Source organism: Colletotrichum acutatum, assembly GCF_030867785.1.
Source record: "Colletotrichum acutatum strain CBS 112980 chromosome Unknown BDZ83scaffold_230, whole genome shotgun sequence".
Classification (NCBI taxonomy): domain Eukaryota; kingdom Fungi; phylum Ascomycota; class Sordariomycetes; order Glomerellales; family Glomerellaceae; genus Colletotrichum; species Colletotrichum acutatum.
This window is the reverse complement of record NW_026849224.1, coordinates 23,606-42,503: the sequence shown is the minus strand read 5'-3', so window position 1 is coordinate 42,503 and position 18,898 is coordinate 23,606. Positions and strand designations below refer to the sequence as shown.

At 51.2% G+C, this 18,898-nt stretch overlaps 6 protein-coding genes and 1 non-coding gene across 7 annotated transcripts; 3 read left to right on the top strand and 4 right to left on the bottom strand.

The window, feature by feature from the left end:
• Positions 1-1,041: 1,041 nt before the first annotated feature.
• BDZ83DRAFT_643804 (uncharacterized protein) lies at positions 1,042-2,573 on the top strand. Its single transcript, XM_060509693.1, has one exon. The coding sequence runs from the start codon at positions 1,168-1,170 to the stop codon at positions 2,374-2,376; it is 1,209 nt and encodes a 402-aa protein (XP_060357776.1). The 5' UTR covers positions 1,042-1,167; the 3' UTR covers positions 2,377-2,573.
• Positions 2,574-2,649: 76 nt separating this feature from the next.
• On the bottom strand, positions 2,650-2,993 carry BDZ83DRAFT_198856 (uncharacterized protein). The gene has a single exon (XM_060501647.1). It carries the CDS (start codon positions 2,878-2,880, stop codon positions 2,695-2,697), a length of 186 nt encoding a protein of 61 aa, XP_060357775.1. The 5' UTR covers positions 2,881-2,993; the 3' UTR covers positions 2,650-2,694.
• Positions 2,994-3,140: 147 nt separating this feature from the next.
• Positions 3,141-4,254, bottom strand: BDZ83DRAFT_198851 (uncharacterized protein). Its single transcript, XM_060501646.1, has 2 exons — positions 4,019-4,254; positions 3,141-3,959 (listed from the first exon to the last, which is right to left on the bottom strand). The coding sequence occupies exons 1-2, from the start codon at positions 4,140-4,142 to the stop codon at positions 3,343-3,345; spliced, it is 741 nt and encodes a 246-aa protein (XP_060357774.1). The 5' UTR covers positions 4,143-4,254; the 3' UTR covers positions 3,141-3,342.
• Positions 4,255-8,729: 4,475 nt separating this feature from the next.
• BDZ83DRAFT_685468 (uncharacterized protein) lies at positions 8,730-10,933 on the top strand. Its single transcript, XM_060511250.1, has 2 exons — positions 8,730-9,219; positions 9,270-10,933. Exons 1-2 carry the CDS (start codon positions 8,874-8,876, stop codon positions 10,754-10,756), a joined length of 1,833 nt encoding a protein of 610 aa, XP_060357773.1. The 5' UTR covers positions 8,730-8,873; the 3' UTR covers positions 10,757-10,933.
• A 457-nt stretch (positions 10,934-11,390) lies between these two features.
• BDZ83DRAFT_t320 lies at positions 11,391-11,504 on the bottom strand. The gene has a single exon. It is a non-coding gene; the product is annotated as a tRNA-Asn (tRNA).
• A 427-nt stretch (positions 11,505-11,931) lies between these two features.
• BDZ83DRAFT_736104 (CHAT domain-containing protein) lies at positions 11,932-15,069 on the bottom strand. The gene is made up of 2 exons (XM_060512986.1): positions 14,945-15,069; positions 11,932-14,434 (listed from the first exon to the last, which is right to left on the bottom strand). The coding sequence occupies exons 1-2, from the start codon at positions 14,963-14,965 to the stop codon at positions 11,975-11,977; spliced, it is 2,481 nt and encodes an 826-aa protein (XP_060357772.1). The 5' UTR covers positions 14,966-15,069; the 3' UTR covers positions 11,932-11,974.
• Positions 15,070-15,688: 619 nt separating this feature from the next.
• BDZ83DRAFT_593914 (caspase domain-containing protein) lies at positions 15,689-18,369 on the top strand (the record flags this gene model as incomplete). The annotated part of the gene is made up of 3 exons (XM_060506675.1): positions 15,689-17,842; positions 17,886-18,062; positions 18,115-18,369. 3 exons carry the CDS (start codon positions 15,689-15,691, stop codon positions 18,367-18,369), a joined length of 2,586 nt encoding a protein of 861 aa, XP_060357771.1.
• Positions 18,370-18,898: the final 529 nt, after the last annotated feature.

Here is an 18,898-nt window from a genome sequence, read left to right as displayed (position 1 = left end):
CGAAAACGGAGCCGTGGGGTACGGCTTCGTCATCTACCGAGACTCCAAACGCATAGCGCAAGGGTGCGGCCGACTCGGACTAGCAGAAGTGTTCGACGCCGAGGTCGAAGGGGCGCGAACCGGCCTCAGAAGGGCTCTGCTCACCAATCGCGGTCATCCAATCCACATATGTATCGACAACACCAGCGTTATACAAGGCATCCGCGGCAAGGCGCCGGACTCGTCACAAGACGCGTTCCTCGAAATCCAAGAAGCGGCCAGGATATTTGATATACGGACGCACTGGTCCCCGGGACACCAGGGCATCGAAGGAAACGAGGCCGCGGACCGGCTGGCCAAAGAAGGAACGACACTGCCGGCGCGGATGGGTCAAATGGCAACACTAGCGGGCATCAAGCGGCTTGCAAGGGAAAAATTACAAAGCCAGCACAGGAGATGGTGGTATAAAGAGCGAAGGCCGCGGTACGCGGACTTGGGGCTTGAGGCAGCTCTGTCCAGCCCTCCTGAACTGGCCTTGCCGCGGGCTACGTTACATCACCTGCTGGCGGCACGATCGGGTCACGGGGACTTCGAGCAATATCACCGACGTTTCAACCACGACGACGCTCTAATGATGTGCTCTTGTGGAGAGGCGAAAGACGTGGACCACCTGGTCTACTGTCGACTAACGCTGGCGAGGAGGCAACGGTGGCCGACCCTCCACTCTCGCAGTATGCCCGAGCCCATAGGTCCTATGGGATCTCTCGAGGCCTACTTCAAGAGATTAATCACCGACCCACGAGGCTTCGAGGCCTTTCTCCGCGTGACGGACTTCTTCCAGAAGATCTGTCTGCGGTAGCAGCATCCACACCTAGGTAGATGTGAGTGCGGACTACAAAGAACCTCCCGATTCCAAGGGACGATTTGGGAAAGAATGAAACTGGGGCACCAGCGGGAACCGGGGACAGACAGAACGCGTAGTGGCCACAAGGCATGATTTGGAGGACGATGTAAAGAGACGACGTACTGTAGAGTAGGTAGCCTTGGCTCACGGCCCTCCACGCCATATACCCTTCGGGAGGTCTGCGGTAAGGGCTCTAGCCCGGCCGCCACGGCGTTAAATACAACAACAACAACAACAACTACCGCACTAGACGAACGAACCATAGCATTGATCTTGCCCGCGAAATGGAGCAAGCGGTGAGGGACTTCAGGACTCTTGGTCGGTCAAAGACAACGCCGTCAGGTCTTGACAACAAATGGGTTTTCGGTGTCCGACACGTCGACCTCAATCCGCCTGGAGATCTGGTAATCGCCGTACATCCAGAAAGCCGATTCCTGTTGCGAGGCGGCCCAGCTCAGATCCTCTCGCAGCCTACCGAGCGTGATAGAGCCAGGGCGACTGTAACTCCCCTTCTTCAAGCCTTCTTCAAAGGCAGTCCAAGCGCTGAACATGCCGCATTTGCTCCCTGGAGCTGGTCGACGGACAGCCCCGAGCTCGCTGCCGCTATTGGGCCAGAGCTGGCCGCTGCAGGAATTCCGGGTGGTCTTGAGAAGGTGACCGTTTGCTCTGCGGAGGAAAAAAAGATCCTCGCAGAAACTTGGTCAGAGATCAAGGACCTCCTGATGAACTTCACGGGTGGTGGCAGGGCTGGACCGGCGACCACAGCTCCTTCCGCTGTGTCACTCGGGGATTCATCCAAATGCCACGGTTGCGGTCTCTCCTCCGAAAACTTCTCGTCGCCTATGAAGAAGTGTTCCGCGTGTCAGAAGGCGTGGTATCATTCCCAGGACTGCCAGCGCTCGCACTGGAAGAAGCACAAGCCGACCTGTGTCGCTCACCGCCCGGTTCCAGCGCCATCCACGACTACGTCGCCCGGTATGGACCCCACATACAACTATTACAACAGTGTGGCGCGAAAGTCTTCGGAGGGACAGGCGTTGCTGCGCTCACTCAATATCGATCCTATCTCTGTTCGCCCAGGAATGGATTTGCCACTCCGCCGTCTCGTCATCGCTGGCAAAGACACGCCTGAGTACTTGCGAGTTCTCTTTGGGCCGACATTTGGCAGCGAGAAGAAGGAACTAGAGAGAATTAGGCTCGAGGTCCTGATTGACCCCCCTCGTGGCTCCCCAATGTACGTGGAACAAGACTTTGATAACGACGGAACCAAGCCCCCTACTCGTGCGCTTCGACCGGCGAGCGAGGCGGAACAGGAGACGTTGAAGGAAGTGCGAGAGATCCAGGAGAAAGTCAGGCAGAAGGTTGGGGTTGGACGCTCGCCTGATGCAGGAGTTATGCAAGAAGTCCTGATGACTTTGGGACCTGATTGGTCAGAGAAGTTGCAGTTGTACATGCTTGCAGTCAATTCTATGGACCAAGGGGTCCACCGGTGAAGATCAAGTCGAGTGGCAGGGAAGACAATGTCGGCGATCCGAGGCAATGTGGGGGCATGAGCCAAGAAGATCCCCAGAGAGCTTCGAGCAACTGTTATGTGTTCAACTTGCAATGGAAGCAAGGTGACAATTCAGGGCCTACTTTGAATCCATCAGCCCGTAAGTAAACTTAAGAGCGGGACAATAATACCACTGGGATAAAAAACTCTCCACATGCCTGCTTTGACAGTGCTGCTGATACGAAGATGATCATACTATTCTCGAATGAAATGGAAGGAAGTGGTGTACATTGACTTTGATCTATGTACATGAAGCTACCTACTGCCCAGAAGCTATGCTCGCGTCGCACACACCCGCTGACTCAATGACGGACAACGCGGTTACGGACGTGATAATCCAAGCCATGCCTCTTCTTCCCAGAGGCAACAACTCTTGTTTCAAGTGCGTCCAGTAGGCCATCGAGACCGCGCTTAGCGGAACCTCCAGATAATGTGACGCCCTCATCAGTCAGGGCTTTTCTGACGTCCGCGACGGTAGCCTTCGAAGTTGAAGCTGGTGCCTCGATCTCATCAAAGCTTTTCTCTGGTCAGTCTTCAGAACTCAAGCGAAAAGCACCAAGGCCGGTTTACTCACTAGTAGACGGCATAAGGGCCCGGCTTACCCGCCGCTTTAGCGGCCTCTCCACCGTTCAATTCTTGCTTGCCGATGAGCTTAAACTTTCCGGAAATCCCTTGCACGAAGGAGGTCTCGCGGTATTCCGAGTTGGCAACGGCTTCAATATAGCGACCGGACTTGGAGTTGATCATGAAGAGATAGTCCTTTGTGGTTGTGAACATGCCGTCGCCGAGGTTGAGGGTCGTCGCCATGACTTTGCGGACTTCGCCGGTGCCGCCTGAGGGGGTGTTGACGTTAAGAACGAGATCTATGACTCGTTAGTGGCTGCACACATTGGAGCATCGTAGCATATCAGTATGACTGACCTTGAACCTCGTAGATGCCTGCCTTGCCCTTGCTAATCACACCAGACTCAAGCTTGTTGAGCATGTTAACCGTCGCAGCATCAAGATCGGTCGAGCGGACAACCAGGCCAGTAGCAGAAGGCAGCTTTGACAAGGCGTTGTTGAACTCGGGGTTGATCATGTACCACTGGATCCACGTCTTGAGAGCCCACTTCTCCTGGTCACTCAGGCCATACGCCTTGGACGTTGCGGTGGCGATCTTGCCCCAGTCGGCAGTCTTCTTCCTTGCCTCGAGCAGTACGGCGCTGATCTCATCGACGTTCGCGGAGACGGACTGCGCCTTCGTGTACCAATTGGCAAAGCCCTGGCTCATGGTAGTGATGAGCGTCTTCTCATCGGCAGTGAGAGCTGCGGTCTCGGAGAGAGTGGCGACAACGCGATTGGCCAAGGGAATGGCTTCGGATGTACCGAGGCCAGTTGCCAGGCCAGTCTGGTCGTTCCAGACGGGCTCTGGAGCTTCCAGGGTCTGAGGGCTCAGGAAGCAACAGAACTTGCGGAGGATGCCCTTTTGGCGGCGGATCTTCACACCACCTCCCTCGATGCAGATTTTGCAGTTATCGAATCCTATCTGCGGTCAGTTCTCGGGCCAATTCATCTGAGTCCACGACGTCGCTTAGACTCACCTCCCTCTTCGATGGATTTCTCCATGGCAGCAACGTCGCTATCAGTGTATAACAGCTTTGGCTTTCCATCACCGGTATCACGGAAGATTTGCACGGTATTCTCACCCTCCTTGGCTTCTAGCATGAGCCCCTTGCCTTCGCCAATAGTCGCGGCAGTCTTGCCAAACTTAGCCAGTACAGCGTCGACGGCACCGACAGCCTTTGCTGCCGTTGCGACATCCTTTGCCAGACTCAAGAGTCCCACGACATCGGCAAATATGCTGCCTGCCTTTTCAATGTCGTTGTCGTAGGTGAGTTCGTGGATGCTCTGTTTGACAAGACGTCAGCAGAAGCACTCGACCGGGGCTTTCTTCGAGACCTGAGTGTGTGTTTACTTACATCGAAGGCTCTGAACGCATCTCTGCATCCCTCTCGAATAGTCTTTCCGACGCTTGCCTCAAAGATGCTACTTAGATGGCTCATGCCCATACATGTTACCTTGAGCTCTTGGACGTGAGGTGTGGCTAAAAATTTGAAAGCACCGATAGCTGAGTTGATGACGTTCTTCATTACGCCTGGAAAGAGCCTCACATTAGTGGTTGGGGCTCTCTTGATGTTGGAATTGGTCACAAATTACCCATCCAGAATTGGTCCTCAAGAGGGATGTTCGACTCGGGGTTTCCGAACAGAGGATCATTTGAAGTCTGGCGCTTCGAGGTCGCACTGCCGCCCCCACCACCAACACCACCAACATACTTGATCCCAGCAAACAGATTAGAAGCGCAAGCGGCCCCTGAAGGATTAGCAACGCAAGGTCCCTGGCTAATTTTCCTCACGCAAACCTCAAGCGCATCCGAAGCGTTGGCTCCAGTGCGAACTTCAGGAAGATCCAGACAGAAGGCAGGCCACAAGTGAAGAATACAAGTCTTGTTGGAAGGATTGGCATCGCAGCCACTGGGGATGGTTGCAAAAGAACGCGCGACAATGCAGTCAGTCGAACCCATACTTTCCAGCATGGATGTTGATGTGTTGCCTTGGTCGGCAAATCTGCACTGAGGGATATCGCCTTCTGATGCTGGCGGGGTGTTTCCAAAGGAGGTAGATGTGAGGTTTGTCAACTGCGCTTGAGGATAGTACATGGTCCCCGTGGCGGGAGGAATGACGAGCTTCCCAGTTTCGTTGGCATACGCGCAAAACTGAGTCTGGCTGGCTGAGGGGAAGGTGAGGGCATCGCCGGCGGTGGCGGGTCTCTCGAGGGCACCTAGTGTCGAGGAGTAGATGAAGAAGGGCTGCTTGTCCCCGGGAATACCAACCTGACGAGATTTTTCGTTAGGAAATCTCGTGGTACTTCAAGTAAGTGAAACCTTCAACTCACATAAAATGTCTGGTTCTTGGCCAAGTCGCATGCGGCGACCTTGACAGTACCGCTGGAAATATCCCAGCAGCCACCACCGGATCCCCCTCCAGCAACTCGAATCCCTGAAGGATCGGTGAAAGATTTACCACCAGCCAATATTCCGTTTGTCAAGTAGAATGTGGTCGCTAGATCCGCAGTCGAGCCTCCTGCCATCACCGTGTCAGTACTAGACTGAATTGGTGTGAACGTCTTGGCGTCGCCTGTTGCGTCTTGAAAGCTTGCGGCGCATGACGGTGTATTTTCGGCTGTGGCAAAGAACTTGAGGGGCATTCCGAGAGTCTGTTATGCAGATGTTTCGGGTCAGTCTCGTTATCCTTCTTGTGATATTGGGAGAGGGTGCTCCTAGGAGGAAGCTGACCCATTCAACCGTGTTGTCCGTCTGGCCATTAGCTCCAACTGCTAATAGACCAATGGCCCCGATAAGACCCGGAAGGAAGTCCAGTGACCTCACCATGATGAAGGCTGAGATTCACTTAAACAAAGAACGCAAAAGACTCAAATGAGTGGTTGTAGTTTACGGCCAAAAGAGTGACTGAAAGAAGGAACGGCCGAAGCTGACCAAGCGAATCTGAAGCCCAACGCCTCATAGGGCAGCTGGCGTTCTTCTTATCATCCGAACATGTTCACAGAGGAATTCCACAGCCAGTCAAACTACCTGGGCTAACAACAACTCACATGCTTGGTTTGCCCGCTGTACCTGACGCAAGAGACATGATCAAGTTGCAACAGGGGTTCTCAGGCACATTGCGAATAAAGTTGCGACCGTTCGCTTACATCGTCATGCATTCACCTCTTTCAGAGCCACGAACTTGACCCAAGACTAGGAAACCCCGTCTTGCAGCTCAGAGAAGCGGCTGTGGAGGCCTGGCCGGCCTCGCAGGCCTAGAATCATGATATATTGGCAGACCTGTTTGCTTGTCATGGTTTCACCTGTGAGCCTTGTGGGGCCAGCCCATTCTATCGGCTGCGTTCGTTCGCTAGGGCAGTGATAAGGTTCAAGCCATCTTCATCAAATTGACGCTCGGATCTATTTAAAGACCACTGACCACCGCGTGGTATTTCCCCTCTTGACGAAAAGAATCCTCCGCAACCTTATTAGAAGTCAAGTTGATACACCTCATCTGGTATGTGAACAAGGCATATGGGACACCTCCACCCGTCAAAGCGATCAACTCGCAAAATTCATGACTTCCAGCGTTGGCTGAAAATAGTTGATTCCCAGGACCATTTTGAAAATAAGGCGAAGTAGAAAGATAGAAAAAGGCCAAGACAAGTGTTGCTTTGAGTAAGATACGATGATTATATGGTGGGGTTCAATCATTCAATACGAGACGAACATTAGACTTGGACCAGTCGTGTTGAAATCTTCACGATATGTAACTGAGCTAGTCGGCCCATTTGGTCTCCCTGCGGGTCTACCCATCAAGAATCGGCAGGGAAATACCGTCTAACCGCCGGACGCCGACAGCCAGCGGGATGCTCAACAGAAAGCCGAGCATGCCGACAGACTCATACGAGGTCTAGCCAGAAATGCCGCGCCCACTCGTGCGAGTCATGCTATGTTCGTGGCCAGTCTCTCTGTTTTGGGCCTCGAGGCGCAGGTCTTGAGATGCCAAGCCTGACTTCACCAGGTGAAACATCTTAAGAATAATCGTTGCTAATAACGAGCCCTCACCCACTTTTATATGATTCGTAGAAGGTCATAAGGCCTCAAAGAAGATTGGCACTTTGTTATATGAGAACTGGGCAGCCCGAACTTAGTTCTTTGAATGGGCTACGAACATATTTTTGGCCCCCGGGGTAACTGGCAATTAGACGAGCATAACCCCGACTGAACAAGCTTTCAAGAGGCTGTAGAGGTTCGAATTCATCGTTCGTTTCCTAGGATCAGTGACTATTTCTTCGCTAAAAACCCTCCTTTATCACGCAAACGCAAGGTTATCTCAAACGCCACTGCCAGGGGCAGTCAATGACCAACATGGATTGTTCGGACATCGCGAAAGCTGGGTAGAATTTCCAAAACTTCTGCTCATCTCATGTAACTCATGGCAAAGTTGGGCCTTGATCTTGGAGTGACTTTTGAACAGTGAAATCGAGACAGTCTTCATTTAAAAATTGGTCTTGACTCAGGGGTCAGCGGCACTTGAGCACGAGTGGGCTGATTATGGGGTATTTTAGCCCCATAGCCCTCGATGTGAAGTCGGTAATAGAAAAAGGATGTCCATTTGAAGACACCGCCTGATGTAATGACTGCTCACGTCGAATTCTGGTGCTTGTGGGAGACGGTGCTATGTTACATGAGCTCCATCACGTCGACTGCCAGTTCAAATCGACAATCCATCCATCCACTAGATCACGCCTGATTTTGTCGCAGATTCTCTTGGAATTCTTCGGATCGAGCCGCTCAAGCTCACGGCAAGCGGCAGTCAACTACGCCAAGCCGCTGTTCAGGTGGACGCGCAGCATCGGCCTGCCAGTTCCTGTGCTGATACTGTTGTAAAGACCTTAAGACCTGTATTCCTCAACCTTCTAGCGTCCCATCCCAATTCCCTGATCAAGTCAAGACTTTGCTTCGCTGTTGGGCCCTGGTCAGCCAGGTGGAATTCGCTGAAAGCGTACTCCAAAGACATCAAGGCACGATCGTAGTAGGATCCATAATGTGACCTACTTGCAAGTATCCATTCAATCGAGTGTAACTTGGCAGATAGCGTTGCTAATTGTTGAAAGCAGCCCGGCGACTGACTTCCTCGACATGTGTGCACGGCAAAGTCAAAGTATCGCCATGGGCCTCTGATAATTCTGGCAAGTTGGCATCTGCGAATGCTGAGATAGGTGTTTTACATGATTGACCTGCGAGGTACTTTATCCTCAGGGTCGCTGACGTAGACACATGCATAAATGAATACAAGTTTCTCGTGTATGGCTGTCAAACGAAACAACGCTAGCGAGGTAGGCTGTGGCCATAGTTGCTGGCATATGCAGGAGGCCGTTCAAACTCTCATCTCTCAGCCTGTAAGCTCTGACGCGACAACATCTGGACACCCATTTACATGCAAGGCGCCTGCAGCGTGGACCGACAACCGATGGGAGATGAAAATAAGGCGGATAAGACAAGTGGTCAAGACATATGCACTAATCAAGAGTGGCAGCGCGAGAATGTCGAACTGATACCGATCACTCAACCTTCCCGATTGTGATGACGAGCATCAATAGCTGTGATTGGAGGGGGCCTTTTGTTATCACGCGAAGCAGAAAGCATATGAAGGCTATGCTTATGAGCTAAGAAAAGACTCCAACATCAAATAAGAAAAGACTCCAACATCAAATATAAACCCTGCTCCCACAGCTCATATGGGGGCTAGCCATAGTCCACTCTGCACAACGACATGGTGATCCAAAAAATTGAACCCCCTCTTTTGTTGATCACGATTATTCCACTGCTTGAATTCACAGATAAATATGACTCTAGAAATCACTGGAAACCTACAGAAACGGTTCGTGCAAGATGCTGTTTTGCTTCACAAGCTAGATCCCGTGAGGGGTAGTCCGACGGCATACGGTCTCGATCGACATCCCCATGACGCAGGTGTGTCCCGAGAAGAGTTTCTAAAGCGGAAGTTTCTCGACTCTTTTGCTCTCCTAGCTTCAATCCACAAAGATGGCGACAGAGTATCGGCGGCCACCCTAGAGGTAGGAGCGCCAGAAGGCTCAGTCATTCGCATCGCTAGTAATGCTGGGGTGTCCGCGTCGACACTGATTCATCTTGAGGAAGTGATGGAAATCCTTCACGACGTATCTTTTATGGGTAAAGAATTTTTCTTGGTCTGAGAAAACTCAAACTGACTTCGAGGCAAGGTCTTACGGATGAACGGAGAATGAGTGTCCTATTGAAGATGATCAGTCTCGACAAGGCCAAAATCTGGCATTACCTTATGGAACTACGGAAACACAGATCAGACATTTTGAGGGCCGAGCAATTCTTGCCGCAACTTTCATCTATCTTCGAGGTCAATGAACACGAAAGGTTCACCTCATGGATGGGAAACCTCATTTCGATCACAACCCTTGCAACTGCAGCTCCTCCATCAGACATCTTGCATTACATCTTATGGGCAGAAAAGGCCAAATGGGAGCTCTCCACCTACATTGAGGCACTATTCTCTGCTCAGGGCACTGGCCTACCTTCTTGGATATACAGTGTCTACAAGCTTGGGAGATACGGGGTCGCCTCAATAGCCTTGTGTCGGCTCCCGACGGAATTTCGCGCCCTCTTTTGTCCTATGCGAATAGAAACTATCAAACCTATCCCAAGGCTTGAATTTTTGATTACAGAAGAGGAAAGGCCTTTGAGAGATACTCTCCGGAGAGTCGCTGGAGGCCAGGAGCAGGAGTTCGCGAGAAGGTTGGCAACTGTCTGGGGTGTTACAGATCCCGAGCCTCGCTTCCGAAAGGCCTGTCGTCTTGACCTTGCTGTTCATGCCGAGATGCAGCTTATCGGCTTCTACGACCAAAACCCTGAGCTTATGCCGTCGTTTCGATTCATGGGGGTGAGTAAGAAGAGTTGCTTCTTGTGTCAGAAATTCCTTGAAGACCATCCGGCATCCTTCTCTGTATCTTCCTGTCACCAAAAATTGTACTTGGCATGGAGGTCCCCACCGACATCCGACAAAAGAGTGTACAAGACATACAAAACAATTACCACCAATTTGTGTGTTCAGATGGAAGCAACGGCCAAACGAGAACTGCAGAGCCGGATTGGCAGTGCCAGGGTTTCCCAGCTAGATTCTACCGCCGGGGTGTCTTTAACAGGTCTCGTTGATTACAGGCCTCTCAGCCCTGCAGAATCTGCGAACACATCAGATGCATCTTCTCCACCAGATTCATCACCAGAGCTTCCACAGGAGCCACTTGAGGACGATTACAATGAGGCTCCTTCAGGAGTCTCCCTCGAGACAGACAAAGAGATATTCCCTACAACAAGTGGGGTAGGGCGCTCCGGAGAGACAATCTTTTTACCTTCACTGACTTGCAGCGACGAGAGGTACACTGCAAAGTTCGTCTTCAATGTCGGACGTGCTGACAATCCTCAGAGGCGTGATCTCGTGGCCTTGGAAGATATTCTGGATACGTCACAGAAGCCTTCATGGCGGAAGCTAATTGAGATTTTGAGCGATGACGAGCACTTCGGGGTGGGATTTGTCGAAGAAACTGAGTTTTTGATGATCAACGAAAACCTGTGGGTTAGAGATGAGCGACAGTTCCTTGCGTGTCTGCAGTTCTTACGCAACTCAGGGTGTTGCAACGTGGGTGTTGTGGTCCATACGTTTGACTCGGTGAAATAAGACCTCTTAGTCAAGTATTCTATCTAGATGATAATTCGGTGTTGCATTTTAGGATTGTATTCACGGCAGTCGACCAGGACTTGTGCTTCGGGTTTTAGGAAGCTTGTCCCGAATTTCTGAACCGCATGATTATCCCAGCATCATCTATTCTGATTTCTGCAATCCACGCCAGTCGACTAAACGCATGTCCGCATATGTGACTTACCTCAGTCCAAAAGCTATTCTATAAATGACCAAGGTAAGATAACATACTTTAATTGGGCTTCAACTGCTAGAGGATAAGAGCCCTTGCGCATTCATAAACTCCGAACTCCAATGTCTTGAAAGCGGGTTCAATTACAAGCATCTTTGCGCTGCCATAGTTCTCACGTTGACTATGCTACAGTCAATGTCTAAGATGGGTTGTCATAGTTATTGCCATTTTACTGTTAATGAGAATCATAACCCACGCGCCGTTGTGAGAAAGTGATCTCGCCGAGCGGTATAATCATTTACCCTTACCTGTGGGGACGCATAAAGAAGATCCTGTGAACGGGAAAATCATGACCAGGAACTACCCATCTACTGCCATTTGCTAGTATTTGCTAGATTTCAGATTAAAAACAGTGTCAAGAAACTCTAAAATGGAAGTCATCTCCCCAAGGTGGGCTCGAACCACCAACCTCCAGATATCTGTCTCGCTTGCCCATATTAGTGAGCAAGCTCGATCTTAACAGTCTGACGCGCTAGCCAATTGTGCCATCGGGGATTACGTAATTCATTGTGCGTTGACAACCCTAATGGGCAATGTGTTATGTATCATGGGGGCGGAGTTGGTGGGCTAAGTAAAAGGAGGAGGAGCCAGGCAAGGTCAAGGCAGGCTGCTCGCTATTCTGATACTGGTGTTCCAATGTGCCTCCCTGCTCGCGAAGAATTTGAGGAGACATGTCTTGCCTCCCTAGTCTATTGAAGTAGTACGTGAGAGAAATTTATTAAGTTCTCAGGCATATAGTCGATGGGAAGATCAAAATTAGTTTCTCAACAACAGGTAACGTCCAAGTTTCGGATGTATCTCGAGGGACTCACTGCTGGAATTCAATCAAGATTCAACCAGGACGAACATATTATGATGCTTAGGACCAGCGGTTAAGTCAGATCATCAAGAGAAGTGGCAGAAAGGTGTCTCGAGAGCATGAGCTGATTTCAACTTGTGTATGGATGTACAAAACAACTAACTTGTTATGCACCGTAGTGTATATATGGGCCCCATATATCGGCATTATCGGGAAACCGGGTACGAATCTGAAGTACCGCGCTCCTCAGCGCTTCGGCAACAAGCCTATCAGGCGACGCAGGCTTTGTCCTGGGTCTACTCAAGAACTCATAGAACAGCCTCGCAACTTCAATAGAAACCTCATCACTAACTGGCCACAATGAGCCAATTACATGACCGAAACCAGCGACTTGAAAGGCGCTCGTGGCATGCAAACCCTCGTCTTTCAGACTAAATGCCTTCACTTCCGCTGTTGAACATGCAGATAAGTAGGCAATCCAAGCCCGTGTCTTGACCTTCTCGGCCAGGAGTGACTTGACTGTGAGCTTGTCCAAGGTTTGATTGGAATTTTGCAGAAGCAAATGACTTTGCAATGGGTCCTTCGGATCGGAGGCTCCGTGGCACGCGAAGTGCACAATTTGCGCGTCTTGCATGCCGTCGAGGACCTGCTGAGCGTTGGGTCGTTCAAGCTCCGTGATCTTGTACGCGCCTTTGATAGCTGCCTTGATTGCCTGCTTCTCGCGTGAAACACCCGGGAGATCCGTCTGGCCCGGTGTGCTGGGCATAGTGACCATCAGAAGATGATATGGGTCGGCGTCGCCCGTCTTCTGTCCCTTCGATGATCGGTTTCGAGCGTTCTGCAGTGCCTTGATAGTCGAAGTATACGACGGAATGGATAGATCCAAGGTACTCCCAGGGGTTTCCTCGTCGGAACCCGTGGCTGCATGGAACGGAAGTGTGCTCGCGAAACCAGTGCCAATCCACCAAATACGGCTCAGATTGTTGCCGTCCGACTTTGTATCGACATCTCCAGTGATCATGTTGAGAATAGGGTGTACGCAGGAGGACCACAGCCACTCCAGCATTCCGACTCCCAAGCGTGGAGCCTGTTCCGGTTCCATATCGCGTTCACGCCCTGTCCATGTCATCTTTGCCACTGTGACTCGGTTCATGGAATGGATAGTCATCTCAGGAAGTCCAAGAGTCTGTAAATCGTCTTTGGTGACAATGATAGCGTCTGCTCCAAAGCTGGATAGGTTGACGACAACTATGGGGCCGTCGCAAGCTTCAGCTTGCAATTCTTCCAAAGATGGCGACAGCAAAAACCTCTCAAATCCCTCAATTTGACGGATTTTAGCTTCGCAGATGTCCAGCTCCTGATAAATCTCATCTAACCCAGTGCTCACACCAGAAACCCTGGCTCTCAGACTTTCATACTCGTGAGCCAGAGACGAGTCTCGCCCTCTGAGGTCAGAAAGATCGCTTTGCCCATCGATCAGGTAACCCAGAACCAATCCGCGCCCAAACTCAATATGCTGGAGGGCCTTTCCAACGTTTCCCAAACGCAAGGAAATGGAGCAGGCTTCTGCAGACACCTCGGAAATGTCGTGGAGTGCGTGAAGTTGGTCATCTTGAGTGAGCTTTCGCGTACAGACATGTGGTATAAGACTGACGGCGAGATCTGCAATGGGTTCAGCCTCTGCCCATCTCTGCTTCCCGCCCAAAATTCTCATTGCACGACGTGCGGAAATGATTCGTTGGTGTGGCTCGCCAGCAGGAAGGTTGCATGCAGTCTTGAAGCTGTCAAGAGCCGCATCAATGTCTTCAAGCACTCCCGTTGCTTCTGATCGCTGTTCGAGAGAGCCTCCCAGCACGTAATGCGCAGTAGCCAATTTTGGGTGATCCTGCGTGAGAGCTGCCACAGCCTTCTTGCTCTCTTCCACAGAATTCGCAATCAGAGTCGTGTCGCCCGTGAGCTCATAGTGCTCGTATCGAAGTTGGGCGAGACCGGACAGACAGCTAGACTTCACGTCTTGATTCGGTTCTGTAAATTGTATCTTGAGCGCTTCTTCATATCGTGAGATTGCATCGTTGAGATCGACTAGCGATCTTGTCCGGCTGAAGCGACGCCATAAGCCGGATCCCAAGTTAAGAAGTTTGACTGCTCGTTCCTGGGATCCTGGTGTCGTCAAATTGATGCACTGCTGAAGTGCAGCAATGCCCTTCTCATTGTCTGAGTCTAGCCCCCTCCGCTCGAACCGTTTCCTATATAGAATCGACAAAGCATCAGCATTCCGCAAGCGTAGAAAGTGACGCTCAGACAATGCCTTATCGACACCCTCGTAGATTGAGATGGCTTCATCAAGTTCAGCTAAATTGCCGGTTCTGAAGAAGCGATTGGCTAGTTGGCGCGCTAACTGAACCAATACCCGATTCCGTTGTTGGCTCTCTTGGCTTGTGAGACTGACCAACTGTCTCCCCGTCCTAACAGCTTCATTCATGCTGCCTTCATCTCCAGTACGGTTGAAATGATCATGGAGACAGCCGGTTAGGACATCGAGCGTCCCAATTCTGTCCTCCTCACTCTGAGGCATTTCCAAAGCCTCTCTCAGTTTTGCCATGCCTTCTTCGATGGCTCGAACATTCTGGTGGTCGTGTTGAAATCGCTGCTTGAGCATCATCCCCCACGTAGTTAGAAGAGATGCGTAGTTTTCTCCGCCAATAAAGAACGGCTGTATGCGCTCAATTGTTTTGATCGTATCTTCCACGTCTTCAATGACATCAAGCTCGTTGTTGTGATTGATGAGAGACCAGGATAGGCAGTGTAGCGCACCCACGGGAGCGCTTCTTGCGCTTAGCCTCACAACGCCATCGGTGGAAACCACTTCTTAAAGTTCAAGAGATGCAGCAGCTGAGAGTTTAGGCGCTGCATATTTGCGTCCATTCAAGTTGCGAAGAGGCCTCAGTGACGCAGACGGTAGAAAGTACTTAGCAGGATGCCTTTTACTAGAGGGGTACGCAAATCGATATGTGACAGAAAGATCTTTGCAGAAGTAAAACTATTCTAGCACACAACTCATATACCTTGAGTAAAAAGCATCAACTATTGCCTGCCTGCAAGAACAACACCGATTGTGTAAGGAGTACGATCTTACCCGCACATAGGTTTCGACCATGATGTATCGTAATAATGCCGAAGAGGACAATATTAACGCAGGGATTTATTGCTGTGCACGTGCAGACTTCTATCCTGAAGTTCTTGCTTGTGAGTCGTTTCCGGGGTAAGAGGGATTTCCACTTGAGCGCCCCGCCGCTTGGCGCAGGTCAATGACAATTTGGAAGAGCTGGATTTAAAGAGCGCGGGAGCCTTGATGCCCGATCCAGACTCTCTCTCATTGCGTACTGGCTACGTGTCACACATACCCGATTTTGGCTAAGTCTCGGAGGTTATGTCCGATTGAGCGCCTCACTCTTGACGCCGCCTGCATTGATGTAAATTCGGATCTTCTTCAGCCCGAGTTGACTGTCCTAAGCCTTACCGCAATGTGTAGAAATGGAGAAGCGAGGGGTAGATAGACCTCGGACCTGATCCAATAGGAAAAGTCGGAATCCTGGCCTGCCATCCAGCTGCATGCCGGTCACCTTTTTTACGAATATTATAGCGCTTCTGCTTTCGGTCACTTAACATGGCGGTGGGCATCTCGGTGACTAATATTATATGAATTGTGTTCGGACTCCTGGTTGCAGGCTTCATGTCCGTAACCGAAGTCATGTTCGTTGCTGAAACCACGGGGTGAAGGATTGTAACCGTCAGTTCAACAAACAATCATCACCATCCTTTGTCCGCTTCTCACGTTCTTACAGCACTCTGTTCCTCAAGCCCTGTATAATTGTCCGATATGCCGGGCACGAAGCGCGCTCTACTGATTGCGAGCCCCTTTGGAGGCCTCAGAGGCCCGCTCAATGATGTCGAAACTATGGCAACCGTTCTTCAACAGCAGAATTTTGAGATAACGAGATGCTGCGGTGACGGCGCTACCCGAGTGGGCATCCTCACAGCGTGGGAACGCATCATCAAAGTCTCTTGCCATGAAGACGTTGTCGTCATCTACTACGCAGGCCATGGCGGGATCGTCGAAGACAATTCGGCAAGCTCAGGCATCGATGAAGACAACAGCCCCAGCCAGCATTCTTGGCGCTACCAGTTTCTCGTGCCAGTGGATTTTATGCCCCCAGACTCTGACGAGCTCAATGCGGACTACTCTTTCAACGGCATCCTCGACGTCGAGGTCGAACACCTCCTGCGCCTTACCACAAATCGCACTCAGAATGTAATTACTATCTTCGACTGTTGTCACTCGGGCCGTATGGCTCGCGATCCCTCCCACGCTGGCGCTGTGCCGCGCAACCTTCCAAATGTGCAGTACGCAGCCGTTTCTGAGCAGGTCAACGGTTTACGCGAGACAGCAAAACTTTCGGCAGATGATAATTTACACAGCGAAGGCAACCTATCAGCTGTGCGCATCGCCGCCGCCGGCGCTACGGAGACGGCATGGGAGGATGGGGACGGCGACCAGCGTGCCGGGGCCATGACTCGAGAGCTAGCCCGGGCATTGAAAGACGCTTGGGAATCCGACAACGGCGGCAACCAAGTTTCGTGGCAGAAGATCATGATGCGAGTAAGGGAGCAGGTCAACATCCGTTTCCCTCAGCAGAACCCATTCGTGGAAGGTCCTTTGAGACGAATGCTTTTCTCCGTAGAAGAGTCTGAGACGAACGGATTCGTTCTGGCTCCTGAAGGAAGCTTGGGAACCCTCAAAGCCGGGCGGGTGTCGGGTGTACGAGAGGGCAACGTTTATGCGCTCATGCCTCTCGGATCAGAGCGCATCACTGACAAAGAGAAGATCGGCGAAGCAACGTTGATAGAAGTTGGCGCCCTCGAGTCACTGGCTGAGCTATTTCTATTACCTGGGAAGGCGCATATCCCAGCCCAAGGTGTAATGGCCTTCTTAGCGAAAGAGAGCCTACGCAAGCTACCGGTAGCTCATCCCGAAGGACCCAAGGTGCTTCTGAACGCTATCGACGAGTCCAAGTATCTCCGTTGCCAAAAAGCCCAAAAGCAAACCAACGTTTTGGCCAAGTTCGAGCGTGACGATCATAGCCTCAGCCTGCTCGATGACAAAGGACGCCAGCTGTTGTCCCAGAAAGTCTCCGATGATGGCCCTCAAACATGGGCGAACGCAAGCAAAGCCCTTGTCAAACAGGCAGAACAGCTCGCGAGAGCAAACCACTTGCTCAATCTCACATGCAAGCAACATGAGAAGCTTGATCACGACTTGGCTGTGACTTTTGGCACAATGAAAGGCGGAAAACCCGACACAATCATTCCTACAGACGGAAAAGGCGTGGTTATGGATGGCGACAAGATTTATATCTCGCTCAGAAATAACGGCTCCAGGACGGTATGCGTGTACGCCTTTGACATCAACGTGAAGGGCAAGATCTCAAAGGTATCCTCCTTCGAGCTTCCCGCCACACGGTCCTACCATATCGGCGCTGGGCGGACAAGCGAGTTTCCAAGAGGCGATGGACTCAAGATGAGCTGGCCCAAAGACATGGACAAAAGCCAATCAATTTCAGAGAGCCTTGTGATCATTCTAACAGACACAGTCGTCGATTTAAGCGTATTAGCTAGTGATTCTGGGGCTGATGGTCGAGGAAATGCCGGTTATTCCTCTCTCGAACAGCTGAGCTTTTGTCTTGCAACCGGTGCAAAACGTGACATGGCATGCGAGGACGTCAGTGAGCCTCTACATTTTGATGTCCTGCAGATACCCTTCGAAATGAAAGCAACTGGTACTGTACCGCTTTCCGAAGGATGTTTTGCCACAGTTTATCAAGGTCCAGGAGAGGTGGATGGTTCCAGTCGACTGATGCTGGCGAAGGAGCTCCCTCTTTCTGATGAGGTCATCAATGCATGCGACCTTCCACCACGATCGCCTTACCTCGACCAGTCAGCGCGGGTAAGTTGGCGAAAGAGCCTTATCTATCATGTGAGGATGTCTTTTGGGTGTTGATTAACTGAAATACGAATAGGGAGGCTTTGGCGCCATATACCGGACCATAAGAAGCATTCCCCCTTGCGTGTGGGTCGTGAACGAGCATAATGAAGAGATCCATGTCGTTGTGTCCAAGTATCGCCCTAGTCGGATGCTGACTGATGGAGGTGCAAATGTCTCCGCTACAGGAGTGGCTCTTGACTTTAGCTGTGCTGTAGGTCAACATCTTCCGACGTTCTTTCAGCTCGCTGACGATCCTGATACAGTCCTTTTCCAGCCCTGCCTGCCGAAAGGTTTTACCTCCTCGGGCCGAGGGTGAGGAAGCATCTATCGCAGTCTTTCCCCTGTGGACGAGGAAAGAAGGGTTTGGCGTAATATCCATCTTCAAAGGGCCCAAGAAAGAGATTTTTATTGAAAATGACCGCATCCCGCTTGGCGCTACTGCTTTCTTCAGGAATAAACCGGATTTGAGGATAATAGAGTATGAGAGAAAGGAGGTATCCAGCAAACTATCAGCCTAGGCGCCTCAGAACTCGAATTTCACTTGAAAACAGGAATCTACTATCTTCTGTTACACGTATTAGTGCAAGTCTCTTCGCTATGTGAGAGCTGTCATCAACAGAACGCGACTTCTAGCAAGATTGATCTGAAATTGTCTGACAAAGAAGCATTTGCGCCCCCAACATGACTGGAGGATGGTAATTGGCGGCGCCAGGCTTCTCTAGAAGTTTCGTAAGGTACGAGACGCCGGACGCCCGCTATTTCGTCCCGCCATGCTTGGACTCTTAGCTCAGCTGATGACCCCGAGCTGGCCGGCCGGTCCGGGACCCATTCATCGGGATATAGACCCATTTATCTCCGGATCATCGGGTTCGGGTTTCGGCGGTGCGCTGGTGATGAGCACCCCAACACAAATTCACGCTCAAACCTAGGACGAACTGTCTAATGCGGCTAGAAAATATCAGGGGGTCTTTGACACCATGAGTCACTCATGTGATGTAGGTATTCCGACAACTCAGGAACCACAGTATCTGTGAGCTTGCGGAGCTG

Bases quoted from the DNA above. Each gene is read 5' to 3' on its own strand.
- BDZ83DRAFT_198851 (XM_060501646.1), bottom strand. From the start codon at position 4,142: ATGCTAGAAGCCAAGGAGGGTGAGAATACCGTGCAAATCTTCCGTGAT. The intron at 3,960-4,018 runs GTGAGTCTAAGC...GACCGCAGATAG, and splicing joins GAAATCCATCGAAGAGGGAG to GATTCGATAACTGCAAAATC.
- BDZ83DRAFT_736104 (XM_060512986.1), bottom strand. From the start codon at position 14,965: ATGGTCGAAACCTATGTGCGG. The intron at 14,435-14,944 runs GTAAGATCGTAC...CACGACCACCAG, and splicing joins TGGTCGAAACCTATGTGCGG to AATGTTCGAGCCATCGAAGA.
- BDZ83DRAFT_198856 (XM_060501647.1), bottom strand. From the start codon at position 2,880: ATGAGGGCGTCACATTATCTGGAGGTTCCGCTAAGCGCGGTCTCGATG.
- BDZ83DRAFT_685468 (XM_060511250.1), top strand. From the start codon at position 8,874: ATGACTCTAGAAATCACTGGAAACCTACAGAAACGGTTCGTGCAAGAT. The intron at 9,220-9,269 runs GTAAAGAATTTT...CTTCGAGGCAAG, and splicing joins TCACGACGTATCTTTTATGG to GTCTTACGGATGAACGGAGA.
- BDZ83DRAFT_643804 (XM_060509693.1), top strand. From the start codon at position 1,168: ATGGAGCAAGCGGTGAGGGACTTCAGGACTCTTGGTCGGTCAAAGACA.